Source organism: Geotrypetes seraphini, chromosome 12 (genome assembly GCF_902459505.1).
Source record: "Geotrypetes seraphini chromosome 12, aGeoSer1.1, whole genome shotgun sequence".
NCBI lineage: Eukaryota > Metazoa > Chordata > Amphibia > Gymnophiona > Dermophiidae > Geotrypetes > Geotrypetes seraphini.
The window spans coordinates 40061755-40081276 of NC_047095.1; the positions used below are offsets into that span (position 1 = coordinate 40061755).

At 46.6% G+C, this 19522-nt stretch overlaps 1 protein-coding gene across 6 annotated transcripts in view; it reads left to right on the forward strand.

The window, feature by feature from the left end:
- ERICH3 (glutamate rich 3) overlaps nt 1-19522 on the forward strand; it is a 129509-nt gene that overhangs the window by 47022 nt on the left and 62965 nt on the right. For 5 of the 6 annotated variants that reach the window (XM_033916398.1, XM_033916397.1, XM_033916401.1 and 2 more), the window contains 3 exons: nt 2740-2811; nt 9463-9591; nt 17651-17806. In XM_033916398.1, coding sequence (XP_033772289.1) covers nt 2740-2811; nt 9463-9591; nt 17651-17806 — 357 coding nt within the window. The remainder of the gene's footprint in view (nt 1-2739; nt 2812-9462; nt 9592-17650; nt 17807-19522) is intronic. The other variant, XM_033916400.1, reaches the window with a different exon arrangement.

Below are 19522 nucleotides of genomic sequence, written 5' to 3' on the forward strand. Positions count from 1 at the left end.
GTGTCGGCTCGGCGCATGATGATGCTTCTGGGCCACATGGCCTCTACGGTCCACGTCACGCCATTCGCCAGACTGCACATGAGAATTCCTCAGTGGACTCTGGCCTCTCAGTGGCGCCAGGAGTGCGATCCTGTCTCTTCTCGCATAACGGTGACTCCTTCTTTGAGACGCTCGCTCCGTTGGTGGACCGACTCTTCGAATCTTTCCGGGGGTTTGCTCTTTCTTGTCCCTCCGCATCGCAAGGTTCTGACCACGGACTCCTCGGAGTACGCGTGGGGAGCCCATCTCGACGGTCTGCGGATCCAAGGCCTGTGGTCGGTGGAGGACCGACGCTGTCACATCAATGTGTTGGAGCTTCGCGCCATCTTTCTGGAGGCTCGAGCTTTCTGCCACCTGCTCCGCGATCAGGTAGTCCTCGTGCGAACGGACAACCAGGTGGCCATGTATTATGTGAACAAGCAGGGTGGGACAGGCTCTTGGTCCCTTTGCCGGGAAGCTCTGCGCCTTTGGGAATGGGCGATCTCCCAGAACATCTTCCTACAGGCGGTCTATATACAGGGGGAACAGAACTGCTTGGCAGACAAACTCAGTCGGCTTCTCCAGCCGCACGAGTGGTCACTCAACTCCAGAGTCCTGCGCGAGGTCTTCGTCCGCTGGGGGACTCCACAAGTGGATCTGTTTGCCTCCCCGGAGACTCGCAAACTACCCCTCTATTGTTCTCGGATGTACTCCCCGGACCGTCTGGAAGCAGACGCCTTTCTTCTCGACTGGGGAGGGAGGTTCCTTTATGCGTTTCCTCCTTTTCCCCTGATCTTGAGGACGTTGGTTCGTCTCAAGTCATCCAGAGCCACTATGATTCTCATTGCGCCTCGGTGGCCTCAACACTGGTTCTCCCTGCTTCTTCAACTCAGTGTCGGGGAGCCTCTGCTTCTGTCTGTGTTTCCCTCTCTGCTATCTCAGAGTCGGGGTTCGCTGTTGCATCCCAATCTTCAGTCGTTACACCTGACCGCTTGGTTCCTTTCCCCGTGACTTCGGTTCCGGTTTCTCAGTCGGTGAGGGAAGTTTTGGAAGCCTCGCGCAAGGTCTCGACCAGGCTTTGTTATTCCCAGAAATGGACCAGGTTTTCCTCCTGGTGTTCCTCGCATCATCTGGATCCGGATTCGGTCCCGGTGTCTTCGGTACTGGACTATTTGTTACATTTGTCTAATTCCGGCCTGAAGACGACATCTGTCTGGGTACATCTCAGTGCCATCTCGGCTTTCCATTGGCACTTGGATGGACGTTCTCTTTCGCTTCATCCTCTGGTGACGCGTTTCATGAAGGGTCTGATCAATGTTTGTCCCCCTCTGAAGCCCCCTCCTGTCGTTTGGGATTTGAATGTTGTCTTAGCTCAACTGATGAAACCTCCCTTTGAGCCTATCGACAAGTCTCTCCTGAAATTCCTTACTTGGAAGGTGTTATTTCTGATTGCCCTCACATCTGCTCGACGGATTAGTGAGCTGCAAGCTTTGGTTGCGGACCCCCCTTTTACTGTGTTTCATCATGACAAGGTGGTTCTCCTCACCCATCCTAAGTTTTTGCCTAAAGTTGTGTCTGATTTCCACCTCAATCAGTCCATTGTCCTTCCTGTGTTTTTTCCTAAGCCCCACTCCCATCCTGGCGAGACGGCGCTCCACACGCTTGACTGTAAGAGGGCGTTGGCATTTTATCTCCAACGTACCAGGTCTTTTCGGAAGGTTCCTCAATTGTTTTTGTCCTTTGATCCTAATCGTTTGGGACATCCTGTTTCCAAGCGCACCTTGTCCAACTGGTTGGCTGCTTGTATTTCTTTTTGCTACGCTCAGGCTGGTCTTCCGCCCCCGGGTCGAGTCACGGGGCATAAGGTCCGGGCGATGGCAGCTTCGGTTGCTTTCCTCCGTTCCACTCCTATGGAGGACATATGTAAAGCTGCCACTTGGTCTTCGGTGCATACGTTCACCTCCCACTATTGTCTGGACACTCTGTCCAGAAGCGACGGCCGGTTTGGCCAGTCGGTGTTACGTAATCTGTTTTCCTAAATTGCCATCCTCCCACCTGCCCTTTTTTGGTTGGCTTGGAGGTCACCCACATGTGAGAATATTCTGCCTGCTTGTCCTGGGATAAAGCACAGTTACTTACCGTAACAGGTGTTATCCAGGGACAGCAGGCAGATATTCTCACAACCCGCCCGCCTCCCCGGGGATGGCTTCTTTGCTAGTCATGGAACTGAGGACCACGAGGTGGGATGCGCCCTCTAGTGGGCAAGAAGGCATGCACATGCGTGGTGCAGTGTAGCAAACTTGAAACTTCAATCAAGTTTGCTTGAAAAGCTGTCCGCGCTGGGGCTCCGTAGATGACGTCACCCACATGTGAGAATATCTGCCTGCTGTCCCTGGATAACACCTGTTACGGTAAGTAACTGTGCTTTATTGAGCTCTGAGTCTTACCATCATTTTTGAAAGCAACTGAAGACATATCTGTTTGCTAACTAATCAAATCTTCTTAATCTATATTGTCTTTTTAAATATTTGTTAACCGCGTTGAACTTACTGGTTATGCGGTATAGAAATGACTTGTTATGTTATGTTAAGCTGGCTCGGAAGGACACCATGCCATGAGTAGGGAAGTGAAATGAACGCTGTTGGTTAAGATCAGCCCGAGTTAGCCAAGCTTTTGCTTTGCACTTAATAAATGTTTTGTTTTTCTCGTTTTAAAACTCAGCGTCACCATCAGCTTGAAACAAGAAGGAAACTGGAGATTTTTGCTCGGAGGGAACAGGTTTACAGAGCTAAGGTACTGCAACAATTCAGAATGATATAAAATGTATGTGTGATATTACCCATTATCCCAGGACAAGCAGGCAGCATATTCTCACATGTGGGTGACGTCATCCACGGAGCCCCGACGCGGACAGCTTTTCAAGCAAACTTGATTGAAGATTTCAAGTTTGCTAGTGCTGCACCACACATGTGTATGCCTTCCTGATCCACTAGAGGGCGCATACCCTCCTCATGGTCCTCAGTTCTTAGTTTTCCGCTGAGCCAGAAAGCCCTGTCTCTCTTCTCTGCGTTCTTCTAAGTGCCTTTCTGGCACCGCGGCTTCTTTATTTTGTTAGGGAGTCGCTGTGCGTTTGTTAATTGATCGTGTATTTTCTTTGTTTCAAAAGAAAAAAAAAAGGACTTTTTATTGTATTTCTGCTGGTTCCATCGGCAGGCCCTTCTTGGGCCTCAGCCATGCTGCTAGGCCTCATTTTGCTGCAGCTGTATTTTCTTCTTCCCTGGCCTCTCTCTGGGCTCACCTCGTGTGAGCAGAATGGCCGGGACCCTTTTTCCTTTGTTGGAATCGGACTGAGTAGCTTCGATCCCCGGTAAGTTTTTCTTTCTTCTAGGTGCGTTACCTTGGTAACGCCACTGTCTGAGTCTCAGGCATTCCAGGCATCGAGTGCAATCGTGCCCGCCTCTACGAGACCTTCGATGCGTGCCTCCTTTCATGGGAATACTCATTTCGAGGTTGCCCTTTATGGAGCATACTGCTGCACCTTTATTACCAGTTTCACTGGTACGGTGCCGACTTCGGAACCTCGACGGACTTCGGTGTGCCTCGACGTCGACTGGGGCTTCGTGCCTCGACGTCGACTGAGGCTTCGTACGTCGACTGAGGCTTTGTGCCTCGACGTCGGCTGAGGCTTCGTGCCTCGACGTCTCCTGGGGCTTCGTGCCTCGACGTCCCTGAGGTTTCGTGCCTCGACGTCGACTGAGACTTCGTGCCTCGACGTCGACTGAGGCTTCGTGCCTCGACGTCGGCTGAGGCTTCGTGCCTCGACGTCGGCTGAGGCTTCGTGCCTCGACGTCGGCTGAGGCTTCGTGCCTCGCCGTCGGCTGAGGCTTCGTGCCTCGCCGTCGACTGAGGCTTCGTGCCTCGCCGTCGACTGAGGCTTCGTGCCTCGCCGTCGACTGAGGCTTCGTGCCTCGCCGTCGACTGAGGCTTCGTGCCTCGCCGTCGACTGAGGCTTCGTGCCTCGCCGTCGACTGAGGCTTCGTGCCTCGCCGTCGTCTGAGGCTTGGTGCCTCGACGTCGGCTGGGGCTTGGTGCCTCACCGCCGCCTGGGGCTTGGTGCCTCACCGCCGCCTGGGGCCTTGTGCCTTGACGTAGAATGCGGCCTTGTGCCTCGACGTTGTCTGAGGCTTTGTGCTTCAACTTTCTGCCTCGACGTCAACTGGGGCTTGGTGTCACGATGTCGACTGAGGCTTGGTGTCTCGACATCGACGGATGCTTTGTACCTTCGACGTCGGCTGAGCCGTGTGCTCCACGTCGCCTGATGCTTGTGCTTCGACGTCGACTGAGGCTGGGGGCCTCATCGTCGGCTGGAGCTCTGTGCCTCGTCGTCGAACGAGGCTTCATGCCTCGCCGTTGACTGGAGCTTTGTGACTTGACATCGCTTGGGGCTTTGTGCCCTTTGGTTGACTGTGGCCTTGTGCCTCGAAGTCAACTGTGGCTTGGTGCCGCAACGTCGCTATGGGCTTTATACCTCGGCATCAGCTGAGGCTTTGGGCCTCGGCGTCGACTGCGTGTTTGCGCCCCGGTTTCGACGAGGGCTTCGTGCCTCGACTTCGTCTGTGGCTCTGTGCCTCGGCGTCTCCGGCTCCTATTCGAGAGGGTTCCCCGTTTTCTCTTCGGTTCATTCCGGGCAGCCGTGACGGATTCTTGTAGTGCGGAGTTTGGTTTCCTGGAGGAGACTCTCTCCCTGCTCCGGCTCTATTGCTCCCGCCATACGTCATCTCGCTTGGCGCAGAGTGTGGCTGAGGATCCGAACCTCCAGGATCGTCTCACCACTTTTACTTGCGTAAGTACTGCGTTTCTTGAGGCCTCTCTTGCGGAGGCCACTAACTGCCTTTCAGAATGCGACCGGTCCTTCGCCTATCGGGACGCCTTCAGCTGAATCCCTTCTGCCTTGGTGGTTTGGACTCCTTCTCCGGAGGGGCACTCCGGATACCTTTCTTGTGTTATCTCGGCCTCCTTCACAGCAGCCGCAATAGCTGCAGCAGCGCCGGGTTATAGTCCAGCCGCCGGCTTCGGCGACTCCTGGCCGTCTTTTTGACTATTCTCGCAAAGCCTCCGGGCTGCTCTCTTTCTGGGGATTCCTCCCCTCCCTTCGGGTGGGGTGTCACCGTGTCTACGCACTGGGAGTATAGCCTCGCCTTTGTCGGTTGGGCGTTCCCATCCTCCCATCTGCGTCTGGTCCTGGCCCTTCGTGACCTGCACTAGTTTCTAGTCTGGGAGCGGTTCAGACTCTGTCCGCCCCAGACTTGGGAGTCCGTCGGGGCGGACCTGGACCCAGTTTGTCTGCGCTCCTTCTTGTCTCGGCCTCAGGGGGAGGGCCTTGTTTGTTTATACCGGACGATGGCCCCTCTGTCCTCGGTCCGCCTCCAGTCTTTTCTGCCTCTGCCTCGGCAGGCCGCCTGTCTGCGCCTGAGTCAGCTGGTGTCTCAGCGGTCTTCAGCCTCGGCTGAGCTGATGCTGATGCTTTGGGATCATGGGTCTCCACGGTTCATGTCCCGATGTTCGCCTGGTTTCCTCTTCGTGTTCCCCGCTGGACCCGAGCATCTCAGTGATGGCAGGATCGGGATCCCGCTTCCCAGCGCTTTTGTGGTGCACTGGTTTCGTTGGTGGGCCACCTCTTCGTATCCCCGCATCAGAAGGTTCTGCCGATGGACTCCTCGGCATCGGCTTAGGGGCGCAACACGACGGCCTTCGGACTCGGGGTCTTTGGTCGGGTGCGGACCGTCGCAGCCGCATCAATCTGCTGAAGCTCCGGGCCATTTACAATGCTGTGGTGGATTTTCGTTATTGGTTGCTGGATTGCGGGGTCCTGGTGCGTCCCGACATCCCGGTGGCGATGTATTCTGTGACCAAGCCAGGTGTACAGGTTCCCTGTTACTTTGCAGGGAAGCCCTTTGTCATTGGAGGGGGAGTTACACCGCTACTTCTTTCTTTGGGCGGTGTATTTCCGGGGCAAGCAGCATTGTCTGGTGAACACGTTGAGTCGCCCTTTTCGGCCACATGAATGGTCGCTCCATTCTCAGACTCTGCGGCATGTGGTTGTTTGGTGGGGAACCCCACAGGTAGTTCTGTTCGCTTTGCCCCTCACCCACTGGTTGCCTCAATATTGCTCGAGGATGTTCTCCCGGGTTCGCATCGAGGTGGATGCTTTCCTTCTCGATTGGATGGGCAGGTTCCTCTATGTGTTCCCTCCCTTTACTCTGATTCTCAGGTCTTTGATACACCTCCTGTCGGTCTGCGCCACCATGATCTTGATGGCTCCTCTGTGGCCCTGGCAGCTGTGGTTCTCCCTGCTCCTCCAGCATGTCAGGGAGCCTCTGTTCCTACCTATGCTCCCTTCTCTGCTGTCTCAGTGTTGAGGTTTCTGTTGCATTCCAATCTGCAGTCTCTACACTTATCAGCTTAGTTCCTCGCAACGTGCCTCCTTCCTTCTGTTTCTCTCAAGTCGGTGGGGGTGTTTTCGAGGCCTCTCGAAAGATCTCCACTCGGCAATGCTATTCCCAGAAATGGTCCTGATTTGCTGCGTGGTGTGCTGAGCACCGCATGGATCCACTCTCTGCCTCCTTGCCTTCAGTGCTGGTTTATCTGTTTCACTCTCGGTCTGGTCTCAAATCGACATCTATTCGAGCCCACCTCTGTGCTTTTGCTGCCTTTCATCGGCCGCTTGATGGGACGCTGCTCTCCGTCCATCCGACGGTTTCCCGCTTTATGAGGGATCTCTTCAATGTACATCCTCCGCTCAAAGCCCCTCCGGTGGTTTGGGATCTTTGTGTGGTCCTGACTCAATTGGTGATACCTCCATTTGATTCCACTGATAAAGCTCTTTTGAATTATTCACCTGGCAGGTGATATTCCTGGTTGCTCTCACGTCTTCTCGCAGAGTCAGTGAGCTGCAAGCTCTGGTTGCGGACCCGTCTTTTCCTATATTTCTTCATGACACAGTGGTCCTGCGTACTCAACCCCAGTTCTTGCCCAAGGTGGTTTCGGACTTTCCTCTCAATCATTCCATTGTTCTTCTGGTCTCTTTTCCAAAGCTCCACTCGCCTCCTGGCGAGGTGGCGCTTTACACACTTGACTGTAAGAGGGCGTTGGCTTTTTATCTTCAACGCACTCAGTCTCCTCAGACGGTTCCTCAATTGTTTTTGTCCCTCGACCCTAATCGGTTAGGTCGCCCAGTTTCCAAGCGCAACTTGTCCAACTGGTTGGCTGCTTGTATTTCCTTTTGCTACGCTCAGGCTGGTCTCGCGCTGCGTGGTCGAGTCGCGGGACATAAGTCCGAGCGATGGCGGCTTCTGTAGCTTTCCTCAGGTCGACGCCTATCGAGGAGATTTGCAAGGCTGCCACTTGGTCTTCGGTTCATACTTTCACCTCCCACTACTGCCTGGATACTCTGTCCAGGAGCGACGGCCGGTTGGGCCAGTCGGTTTTGCGTAATCTGTTTTCTTGAATTGCCAACTTCCCTCCGTCCCTTTTTTGGTTAGCTTGGAGGTCACCCACATGTGAGAATATGCTGCCTGCTTGTCCTGGGATATAAAGCACAGTTACTTACCGTAACAGGTGTTATCCAGGGACAGCAGGCAGATATTCTCACAACCCGCCCGCCTCCCCGAGGTTGGCTTCTTTGCTAGCTATCTGAACTGAGGACCATGAGGAGGGTATGTGCCCTCTAGTGGATCAGGAAGGCACACACATGCGTGGTGCAGCACTAGCAAACTTGAAATCTTCAATCAAGTTTGCTTGAAAAGTTGTCCGCATCGGGGCTCCGTGGATGACGTCACCCACATGTGAGAATATCTGCCTGCTGTCCCTGGATAACACCTGTTACGGTAAGTAACTGTGCTATACCCACAACAGTGTTTGTATTTTGTGTTTCTTTACCTTCCAGTCTCTTCAGGGTGGGTTGTTGATATGTTTACACAGATACAGGGAATATTGTAAGAACTACTGTCACAGCTATAAGTACAGAATATTCTAACAAAGATGTTTGGAAAGGGTTGTTGGCTGAAAATCTAATGTTTTAAGGCTGGTCAAGGTAAAGTTGTGCCTTTTGGAAATGGTGAGGTCAGTATTCAGAGCCACTTATATAACGAGTATTGGGTAAAGTACACATGAGTGATTTTTATTATGCATTTTGCTTTCCATTAAACGGGTAAGTTTGGATTATTTGTTGCAAATGGCTAACGTTAAGCAGTTTATAATCCTTAATGATGATATTATGTAGGGAGGATAAATATCTACCTCATTGTGAATGTATGATGAAAGAAAATGTTTTAAATAATAACTGTATAAAGTTAGAAGGGATCAGAGATTTTCTTGGGTAGGGGCTTAAAATTATATGGGGAGAAGTAAAATTCAGCTGTTATTCATATGACTTTAAATGCATAAATGAAACAGGTAACTAGCAGGTACTGTATAACTTCATGTGGAAAAGAGTCATATAAAATTATATGTGTACATATATTTAGCTGTTTCACTTGTATGTTTAAAACAGCTGAATATACATATAACTTTATTTGGATAATTGAAGAGCATGTTTCCAAAACTCGCTCGGTCCATAGTTTTCATCAGTTTTGAGTTATGCACTTAATTTTGTTCAGCAAGGCAAGATTAATTTACTGTAACTTAGTCCTGTGCCAAAACTCATGGAGGGAAGGAGAGAGAATCGCTGCTGCAGGGTGTTAGAGGGAGGATAGTAAGAGAGAGGATTGCTGGCTGCTGAGGAGTGCTGGAGGGAAGTGAGGGAGAGAGCAGTGCAGGCCCAAGTGAGGGCTGGAGGGGAAGGTCAAGGGATTATATACCATTTTTAGGGCTAAAATTGCTCCTCAACTTACGGATGAAGTCGACTTGTAGTCGAGTCTTTAAGTAGAATAGATAAGATGTAGTCAAATAGATAAGACTTATTTAAAGAAAGTTGCATCTGAAGTCAGAAAGGTGCTTGAATTTTACCTCAGCTAGGGAAGGAGTAGATAAACATGCTTCTGCTATAGCCCATAGGTATACTGTGGACTGGGTGACATTTAGCATGCACTAAATCTATTAGCGTACTTATAAGTCCTTATACTAAGGTGCGGTAGCCAATTTAGCGCACACTAACAGTTAGCAGGTGCAAAACGCTAATGCGTCCATAGACTATAATGGGTGCGTTAGCATTTAGTGCTTGCTAATATTTAGCGTGCGCTAAATCAGTTAGCGCACGCTAAAATGCTTAGTGCGTCTTTGTAAAAGAGGGGGTTAGTAAAAGGACCCCTTAGTAAATAGAGTCCTCAGTCAAGCACAGAGTAGGTTAATTTGTACCTTTGGGATGCATTCAAAAGTGCAGTGTGAAAGATTGTGGGTTTTTTTGTGTCCTATTAAATAGTAAAACAGACATTTCTGATGATCTAGGTGGATCACTTAAGAAGAACAGATGAAGATATTATCCCTCTCTTCTCTCCTTGCCCACCACCTGGGCCAAGAAGTAGCCATGGGCACCAGGTGTTAGCTGAGGAAGAGAAATCCGAATCCACCGAATCGGTGAGTTTCTGGAAAAAATAACCCAAAATATAAAAGTAGGCAGTTGGTGAAGTGTGGTCTTAACAAAACGTTACATATGGAAGTAATGTACAGCCAAAATCAATTAGTTGGAATGAGTGCATCTGTTAAATAAATAAATTAGTTCTTCTGTGTTACCCACATCTCGTGTCATTTTGTGTCTTTGCACTAATAGGTTTTTCTACCCATATTGGGCCTTCATTTGAAGATAGAAATATTAGGTTGTGTGGTTCTTGAACTGAACTTGAATGTTTTGATTTAAGGTTTTCACAGCTTACTGAACCCTCTTCATTGGGTATGTCTCACTGGCTATCTTGGTGCGATCGGGAACGTGGACAATCCACATTGGTTTGGAGGGTTCAGAAACGGATATATTGAGAAGAAGGAAATGGTCAGGTATCTGCTTGGAGCTTGAACATGATGGGGAAGGTCTCCAAGCTTTCTGCCCTTCCCAATCAATTTGAGCAAAATGTGGATGAGAGGGAGTCCTATCCCTGTAAAACCAAGGCACCATTTAGGCAACAATCCAAATGAGAGACAAGAGTAGGTTCAGGAGGGGCCAGGGCTCAATGAAAGAACTTCTGTGGGCCTTCTCATCTGCCAAGGTTTGTCTTGGCACCACAATGACATCATTGATTTAAGTAAGACCTGAATCTAAGCAGTTTCTTGGAAGACAGGGCAGGCAAGAGCAATGAACCACAAGAGCTTTGCTTACTGCATTATTTTCCTTTTCCTTCCTTAACTTCCTTAACAGTTCACTTATCAGCTGTTTTTAACTATGCAGAATTGTGTAGATAAAGAGATTCACACAGTTCAAACAGATGCAACTGCAAAGAAAAACAGGCGCTGGCTATGGCAAGAACAACCAGATTTGAAGTGCAGGACTGAGAGAGAGGAAGGGGAGAGGTGCATGAGAACTAAGGGAGAGGGAAAAGAGTGAGAGGAAGTTGGCGTGGGATTCCCTCTTTTCCCCTTCCAGCGCTGTCCAGGGTGCCATTACTCTTGCCACTGCTCAAAGGCCATCCTTAGGTAGACCTAAAGAAATGTTCATGGATGTTGTAGTCCAATAAGGGCTGGTTCTTGTTCAGCTGGACACCCAAAGACATAAGAACATAAGAAGTAACCCACCTAGCAAAAAATAAAAAATCATGTCAATTATTAGGTTTTATATGAAAAATAATGAATGGGAAATTGTACATTGAATTATTGCTATGACTCCCTAGAATATACCTATGTGCTGCATTTTACTCTATGTGCACCCAAGGCACCTTCAGCGTTAATCTCACAGAGTGGCTACAAGTTGCCAAGTGCTACGGGGGATTATTTTAGTTTCGACAACACTTAAAACCTGTTTGTGTACTTCTTTAGCAAATCCCTTCATTTACATGTTGTTGGTTCTCTGTTTCTATTGTTTGATTTCCTTATCAAATGTCAAAGATTAATGTTTATGTAGGTTTCATATTAATCGGAACAAGATTACACAATGCCTATAGTAAGTTTCACTCTGAAATCAGTCCCAAAGTTGAATGATTTTATAGTGTTATGCAATACAAACCTAAAAGGTTTTATTTTATCTTTCATTTCCTCGTATGCAACTATCTGCAGGATGGATTCTGGGGGGAATTTCCTGAGCCTTTTACTAGTATCAGTATTATAAAATTAGAAGTTTCCTCCTGCTCCTTTTGGATTGGGGATCTGAGCCTCATGAGCCTCCATTGGCCCCTATCCAAGCCTAAGTCCTTTTTGGAGGGAGAGGTAGCTCTCAGGCAGGTTTTTTGGGGGGTTTTTTTGGTTTTTTTTTTGCAGAGCAGAATTTTGGGGGACATTTTTCTTTTAAACATTGTTGGCTAAAGAGGAAGGGGGATATAGAGAGCAGGGGGTTTTCACAGTGAACAGGAGGGAGGTTAGGAAATTTAAGGACAGTAGGAGGGAGCCCCTGGTGGAACACATTTTTGTTTAGGGGGCTCAAGAGCTCCACCCTAGACCCTGCCCAAGCTCTGCCTCAAACCCCACCCAAGCTTCATTCAGACCCCGCCCCCCATAATAATAGTACTAATTGTAATGCCATTTCTTCCATTCATTCTTCATATACACACAATATAATCTTATTAACAATACACAGTGGTAAGCACATAATTAAACTACACAAAGCACACTATATGCAGATAAATTTTTAATTTACTGTCATTTATATTTTGCTTTTTTCAGAGAGGTCAAGGCAAATTAACAAATAGAAATAAAACAAAAAATGGAAAATATCATTTTATTGCACTAATACATTTTTCAATTAGCTTTCAGAGGCCAAAACTTTCTTCCCCAGGTCAGTATAGTATACTGAAGTTATGGTATCCTGTTCTGACCTGAAGAAGGGGGTTTTGGTCAATGTAGTTACAATACTACTTTATCCTAAAGAAACAAGAATTTATTTTTTTTTAACTTTTGTCGTCTCTAGTTTCTGCTTTCCTCATCTTCTTTTTTATTCCCCATTCAGCATCTGTCCTCTCTCTTCCTTTCATCTAGCATCTGCCTTCGTTTTCTGCCCTTTCCATCCACTGTCCTCTCCCCCTTCCATATAGCATCTGTGCTTTTTCTATGCCCCTTTCATAAACTGTATACCCTCTTCCTCTTTCATCCAGCCTGTGCCCCACTCTTTTTTACATGATTCATTGCAGTTTCACCCCTCTCCATTTTTATCTATCCTTTTTCTTCCCTTCCCCTCCTCCCATGCTCTGGCATGTCTCTCCTCTCCTCTCTTCTTCTTTCCTTCCACATCCACCCCATCCCATGGTCTGGCATCTATGTCCCTCCCTTCTTCCTCAGTGGTTTGGTATCTCTCTCCTTTCCTTTCCTCTCCCCAGGTCTGTTATCTTAGTCTCCTTCCCTTTCATCTCTCCAATCCTACCCCACCCCATGGTCTGGCATCTCTGTTTCCTTCTCTTCTATCTCTTCCCTCTCCAATGCTCTGGTATTTCTCTCCTCTCCATCCCTATCCCCACGATCTACCATATTTCTGTCTTCACTCTTCTCTTCCCTGCCCCTACCCCTACCCCATGGTTTGGCATCTGTCTCCTTCTCTTCTCTTTTATCTCTCTTCCTCCTCCCCCTGTAGTTTGGAATCTTTCTCCTCTGCTTCCCTTCCTCACCCTGTGGTCTAGCATCTCCCCCTCCTCTCTCCCTTCCTTTCCATTCCATTCCTTCTTTCCTTCCTCCTTCCCGATTTGGCCTCCTCCTTTACCCCTCCCTTCCCCCAATCAGGTATAACATTTCTCACTTGGTTCCCCCATTGGATGGGTAATTCTCTTTTTTTCTTCTTCTAGGGCAGGCTGCCACTTCCAATCTTTGGGCCACTGGTAGCATCGATTAGCTGAATATGCTGGCTTTGGTGAATCTGGAAGCTTTTCCTCAGCATCAATTTCCTGTCCCCGCAGAGGCAAAGCTTATAGGCCGCTGAAGGCAGCATGTTCAGCTGACTGATGCTGCAGGCATCCTGAAGATTGTAGGCTTGCCTTCTTCAGCAGATCAGAGCACCATATGGACACAGTTGTTTTTTGTGGGGGGGGGGGGGGGTTGGGGGGAGGAGGTTGAGCATGATGCTTATGGGAGGAAGGGATATTTTTTTAATAACCATATAAAGAAAGGAGGATGCAGGTTAGGAAGAGCTATGTAGGTTTTTAAAAAAAAAAATTTGTAAATTATATTTGGGGGGAAGGAGGAGAGAGAAGGCAACAGGGAATTTTTTATTTTTTATTTTTTTAAAGAAGTTGAAGAAGAGTGGCTGGTTAGATGTAGGCCTGCTATTGCAGTGCTATGATTTGTCCAATCAAGTAAGGCAACTAATGCAGAAAATCTATGCTTGCCATACATCTTTTCTTCCTGTTCCTAGCCCTGCCTCCAGGACTGCCCAGAATTTAGCTGGCTGAATTTAGTTGCTCAGTGAGCATTTATGGGGCAATGTATAACTAGGGTTACCAGATGTCCGGGATATATCCTCTTGTTAGAGGCTGTCCAGGTGCCCGGACAGTTTTCCAAAACCCGGTAGTTTGTCCAGGTTTTGGAAAACCTTGAGCTCGGGGCCATGCCTGGGGGGCTTCCGAGCATGCATGGATGCAACACGAAGATTTCATATGCATGTACGCATGCATGCAACATCATCGCGTCACATCCACACATGCTCGGAGGATCTCAGGATGGCCCTGAGCTTGGGTAAGATGAGAAGAGGTTTGTGTGGTGCTGGGGCTGGGGGTAGACCAGGGCAGGGCCACATGTCCTCTTTTTTTAAACTAGAAAATCTGGTAACCCTATGTATAAACACGTAGCCCTGGTCATTTCTGAAAGGCTTTAATCTAACCAGTTTGGGGGGGTGACATTATATGTAGGCTGCCTCTAAGACCTGGACTGGAGGAGTTGCCGTACAATGAGAGGCTAGAGAAACTGGGCCTCTTCTCCCTTGAAAAGAGGAGACTGAGAGGGGACATAATTGAGACATTCAAGATATTGAAGGGAAGAGACTTAGTAGAGAAAGAAAGATTGTTCACCCTCTCCAAGGTAGAGAGAACAAGAGGGCACTCACTAAAGTTAAAAGGGGATAGATTCTGTACAAACGTTAGGAAGTTCTTCTTCACCCAGAGAGTGGTAGAAATATGGAACGCTTTTCCGGATGCTGTTATAGGGGAAAGCACCCTTTAGGGATTCAAGAAAGGGTTAGATACGTTCCTGCTGAACCAAAACATATGCAGGTAAGGCTAGACTCAAATAAGGCACTGGTCTTTGACCTGAGGGCCGCCGTGTGAGCGGACTGCTGGGCACGATGGACCCCTGGGCTGACCCAGCAGCGGCAATTCTTATGTTCTTTTTACCTTGAGGTGGTGCTATTTTAGCACAGGTCCCATTTTAAGCACCGAGATCTACATAGTTAACGTATAACTAAGGTTAACAGTAAAGTAACATGTCTTAATGGTAGCCCAGATTGATAGCTAAACCCCTTAGCAATCCTGTTTTAAGCTCTGGTTTAACCATCTTTTTTCAAAATCCCATACATTTAGAGCACCTAAAGATATGCGCTTGGGATGATGCGCGCTAAGTGCAAATACTGTAACTGCAGTTGTGAACGCAACTGCCATTATAGAATAGTAGCGTAACTCTGCATTTATATACCTACATTTTGGCACAAGAACTTATGCTAGCTCATGTGCCAATTAAGTTATGCATGCAGCTCACCTTATTTCATAATTTGTGTGCTAGGTGCAAATTTGGACATAAAACTTTCTAGAATTAGGGGGGGGGACAAGTGGAGATGCTCCATATCTGGTAAACTGTATTGGCTCACATGATAGGATAAAATTTGGCAATCCTGTTGGTCTCTTCTGCTGGGCAGTACATTTCAAAGCAAAGACTGAACCGTGAGCACCAAGGAACTGACAAAAGAACTCTGGGGCAATGCTGTGAAAAAGTAGATTGAATAATACGATAAAAGAATTGCAAAGTCCTTGAATATCTCTCAGAACACAGTCATGACGATTATTAAGAAGTAAGAAGGAGGCACCATATGCTCGGAACAAGCTGCACAAATCCCTACAGCAGGCTCCGTCTCTGGCAGTGTTCAAGGCCCAGTTAAAGGCCCACCTTTTTGAGAGTGCTTTCAACTCTTAACTCCTCTCTCCTTGGGATCTGCATCCCCAACCCTATATGTCATCTCTGTCTGTCCAAGTTAGATTGTATGCTCTTCTGAACAGGGACCGTCTATAAATGTCAAAATATACAGCACTGGGTACGCCTTTCAACGCTATATAAGTAATAGTAGTAGCAAGTAGAAAGCTGTATGGCAGCACAAAGACCCTATGTAACTCTGGTTGCTTCTCCAAAATGGATAACTCAACAAGAAGGATTGGATTAGGGAGGCAACCAAAAGGGCAGTGGCAACTCTGAGAGAACCTTAGCCAAGAATGGTCAAAGTACGTATGTGGCACAATATTTCAATTCACTCCTGACATCTGACTTCATGGTAGGGTGGCAAGAAGGAAGTCACTAGCCCGCTTTGAAAACTATTTGAAGGAAGGAAAGGAAACTTTATTCATCGAATCAGAGCAAGTTAAACCATTCATAAAGTCACAAATCATGAAACAAAACTACATTAAAAACTAAGGGGAAGATTCTAGAGATTTGCACCTAAATATAGGTGTAATAAAGAAGATTATTAACAGCTTATTAACCTCCCTTTTTACAAAACCGTTGCGCAGTTTATAGCGCAGGCACAGGGGTAACATCTCCGATGCTCATAGAATTCGTATAAGCGTTGGAGCTGTTACCCCTGCAAACGATGCTAAAATAAGTGCTACGATTTTGTAAATGGGGGGGGGGAGTGGGGGTTAAGTAACTATTTGTGCATGGATATGGGATCCATGCCCAAATCTGGACGAACTTTATAGAATCTGGGGGTAAGCAACTGGTGCAGTAATTTTAGAGAATAGTGCCTAGCACTTATGCATGCAAACTACAGGCTTCATACCCCCTCAGCTCTTATTCTATCTCTAGAGGAGGTCAAAGAAAAACTCCTTTACCATGACTTTGGATGTGTTTCCTGCTGAACTTTAACTTTGAAGCAGGAGGAGAGTTCTTGGGGTATTGATTTATTCTATATTCCAGTGAACATGGAGGTCTTTTCTCCATTTACCTTGATAGTTTATCGAAATAGTTATATTTCGATATCATATCCTCTCACTGGCACCTTTTGATTAATGATTTTTGGTGATTAATTTAATTTTTTCATTCAACTTATGCAGATATTATTTTTCTCACCTAAATTTCAGCGCCATTTATTGAATTTAGCCTCATCTGTATAACAATGATCTATCCCAAAACTCCTAACTAAAAATGCTGTAGCCAAGTGGCAAAAGATTTGTGGCCTGACAGAACTAAAAGAGAACTCTTTGGCCTGAATGTAAAGTTTTGTGTGGCACAAACCCAACTCAGCATATCACACACAAAACACCACTGTGAAGCTTGATGATGACAGTCTCAAATCATTGGCTGGGACTGGGGCAGTGAACGGAGAAAAATACAGAAAAGTCTCTGAAGAAAACCTGCTGCCCTCGACAAAAAAGCTGAAACTGTGACAGCAGTTCATTTTATGATAATGATCTGAAAGACACAGCCAGTACGACAGTGGATTGGCTAAAATTGATAAATCTATTTATCTATAAGATTTATCAACCGCTTATTCCAAAGCAGAATTACAAAAGTTACATACATACAATAAAACAAACAAGACTTATACAAATATCTTACATTAAAGATGAATAATTACATCTTAAAACCCAGATTTTATAAATCTTCACAATATCATTTATCCTAAAACTAGCAGGCAACAACATATCTTTTATTGAATCACTTCTAGAAATAATGTAGTTTTAAGTTTTAAATATTTGAGTAGCCCCGTAAAAGCCTGACGTCAATCCAATTGAAAATCTGAAGCATGAATTGAAAATGACTATCCATCAGCACTCCCTGAGGACCTTGACAGAGTTTTAAACAGTTTTGTAGAGAGGAATAGTCTAATATTGATAAATGTACGTAGGTTTGCAAATTTGGTGGAGATCTCATATCTTTAATTGATGCCAGAGTTGCTCCTATCAGTTATTGACGCAGGTGGATGGAAACTTATCCAGTTGTTCCATTTCAGTTTTATTTGGTGTATGCTTTGATCCCAATAAAAACACATTTTTTTCCCTTGTCGATGATATGGTAGTTGAGTATAAGGAAACCACTGATGTGAAGTAGCAAAGTTACTGTGGATATTTTAGGGCTCCTTTTACAAAGGCGCGCTAGCGGTTTTAGTGCGCGCTAGCCACTACCGCCTCCTTTTAAGCAGGCGGTAATTTTTTGGCTAGCGCGTGCTAAAAATGCTAGCGCACCTTAGTAAAAGGAGCCCTTAGTGTTCTGCAAGCAATGCGAATTTATTTAAAAGGATGAATAAACAGAATCACCAAATTATCTTTCTGTGCTTTTTTTTTTTTTTTTTTTTTTAATTTTCTGAATTTCACAGTCATCATCTCCTCGACCAAAGACCGCACCGGCAAACATGCAACTCCCGACCCGACTTCAGCCACTTCACAACACTGCTGCGGTAGGAACAGCAGCAAAGAGTTCTACAGAACCCAACCAAAAAAGCTCTGCTTATGAACTGGACCATCCAAGAGGGGTTAGATATCTTTTGTACAAGAAATATAATGGTTGGAATGAATATGAAAGACATTGTCTTCTTTCTAGACTTTGGGGTCAATATTCAGCCATTAGCGGTGAGCGTTTTGTTCACTGCTGATGGCGTTATTTCCAGATATTCAAAGCCATGACCTTGTAGCCTTCTGCTCTGAATATCTGGCTATTTTTATGCTGGCTAACACATAGCTGCTTAAACAGATATTCATCACTTCAGCAGCCAAGGGTTACCACGTAAAAATAGGACAGTTTATGTGGTAAACCTGGTTCTCTGCTTTTCATTGATGATGTAGCTCAATAGAGGAGTAGCCTGGTGGTTAGAGCATCTGCTTCGGCACCCTAAGGTTGTGAGTTTGATTCCCACTGCAGCTTCTTGTGACTCTGGGCAAGTCACGAACCACTCCATTGCCCCGGCTACAAAATATGCAAAATATGTCTAAAATATGCAAACCTCTTTGACTGTGTAAACCACACAGAAAATACAGTACACAAGTCCCATCTCCTTTTCTTTCTTAATATGTTTTTATTATTTATGAATCACTTTGATTGTAAAAAAAAAAAAAAAAGTGAAAGGTGGTAATATCAAGTGCTTTTAAACATTAAACACTAATATCAGCACTTAAGTGTCCAAGTGCTGACTCTATCCTTGGAATACCCCCCACGTAGTGGACTTTGTTTTGGTGCTAACCACGATATTCAGTGGCACTTAGCCAGTTAAGTGCTGTTGAATATTAGTGACTAGCCCCAACCAAGTGATTCAGCCGGTCATTTTGCATATCGGGTCCTATGTCTTTAAATTCTGGTGAAATACCAACAGCTACTCCTAATTAATATTTTTGCCTTTGTTTTCTTTCCTCTCTTCTTCATTAGGGAAAGGGATGGGGACTTGTAGACAGCCTTTTTATTTATTTTTTTTTTTTTTGTAGTTTCACAATCACAGTCAAAGCGGATTACATACAGTTACTTCTAGCATTTTTCCTGTCTCTGTCCCGGTGGGCTCACAATCTCTCTAATGTACCTGAGGCAGTGGAGGATTAAGTGACTTGCCCAGGGTCATAGGGAGCATCGCGGGGTTGGCCCCACAAGCTCTAACCACTGTACCACATTCTCCTCCCAGTCATTAAGCATCTGTAACCTGTAACAACCACCAATGTACTAATAATAAAACCAAGTAGTTTAGCTTTAATAATGGATGTTCTTATATAATTAAAATGGAAGAAATTCATTAGTAGCCATGGTCCATTGCACTATAAAGCATTTTTGGCACGCAGCACCAACCCACAGGACGTGCTGGTGCCCAAAGAGCTGCTGCATGCCACTTGCCGCTGACTCTTCGGGAGCCAGAAGGCCTTGATCATGCACAGATGCTCAAGGCTCAGCAGAATCAGCGGCAAGCCGGCAGGCTTTTTGGGCACTGGCATGTCCTGTGGGTTGGTGCTGCATGCCAGTACCCGATCGCAGTAAGGGTTTGGGCGGGGGTGGGGTGGGTGATGCCGGTTCACGGGGGTGGGGTGGAAGCGTACCAGTAGCCTCGAGGGGGTGGGGAGGGGGTGTCTTTTTTGGGATGTGGAACGAATCGCCCGTGTTTCCATTGTTTTCTATGGGGAAATGTGCTTTGATATATGAGCACTTTGGTTTACAAGCATGCTTCTGGAACGAATTATGCTCGCAAACCAAAGTCCCACTGTATTGGCTTATT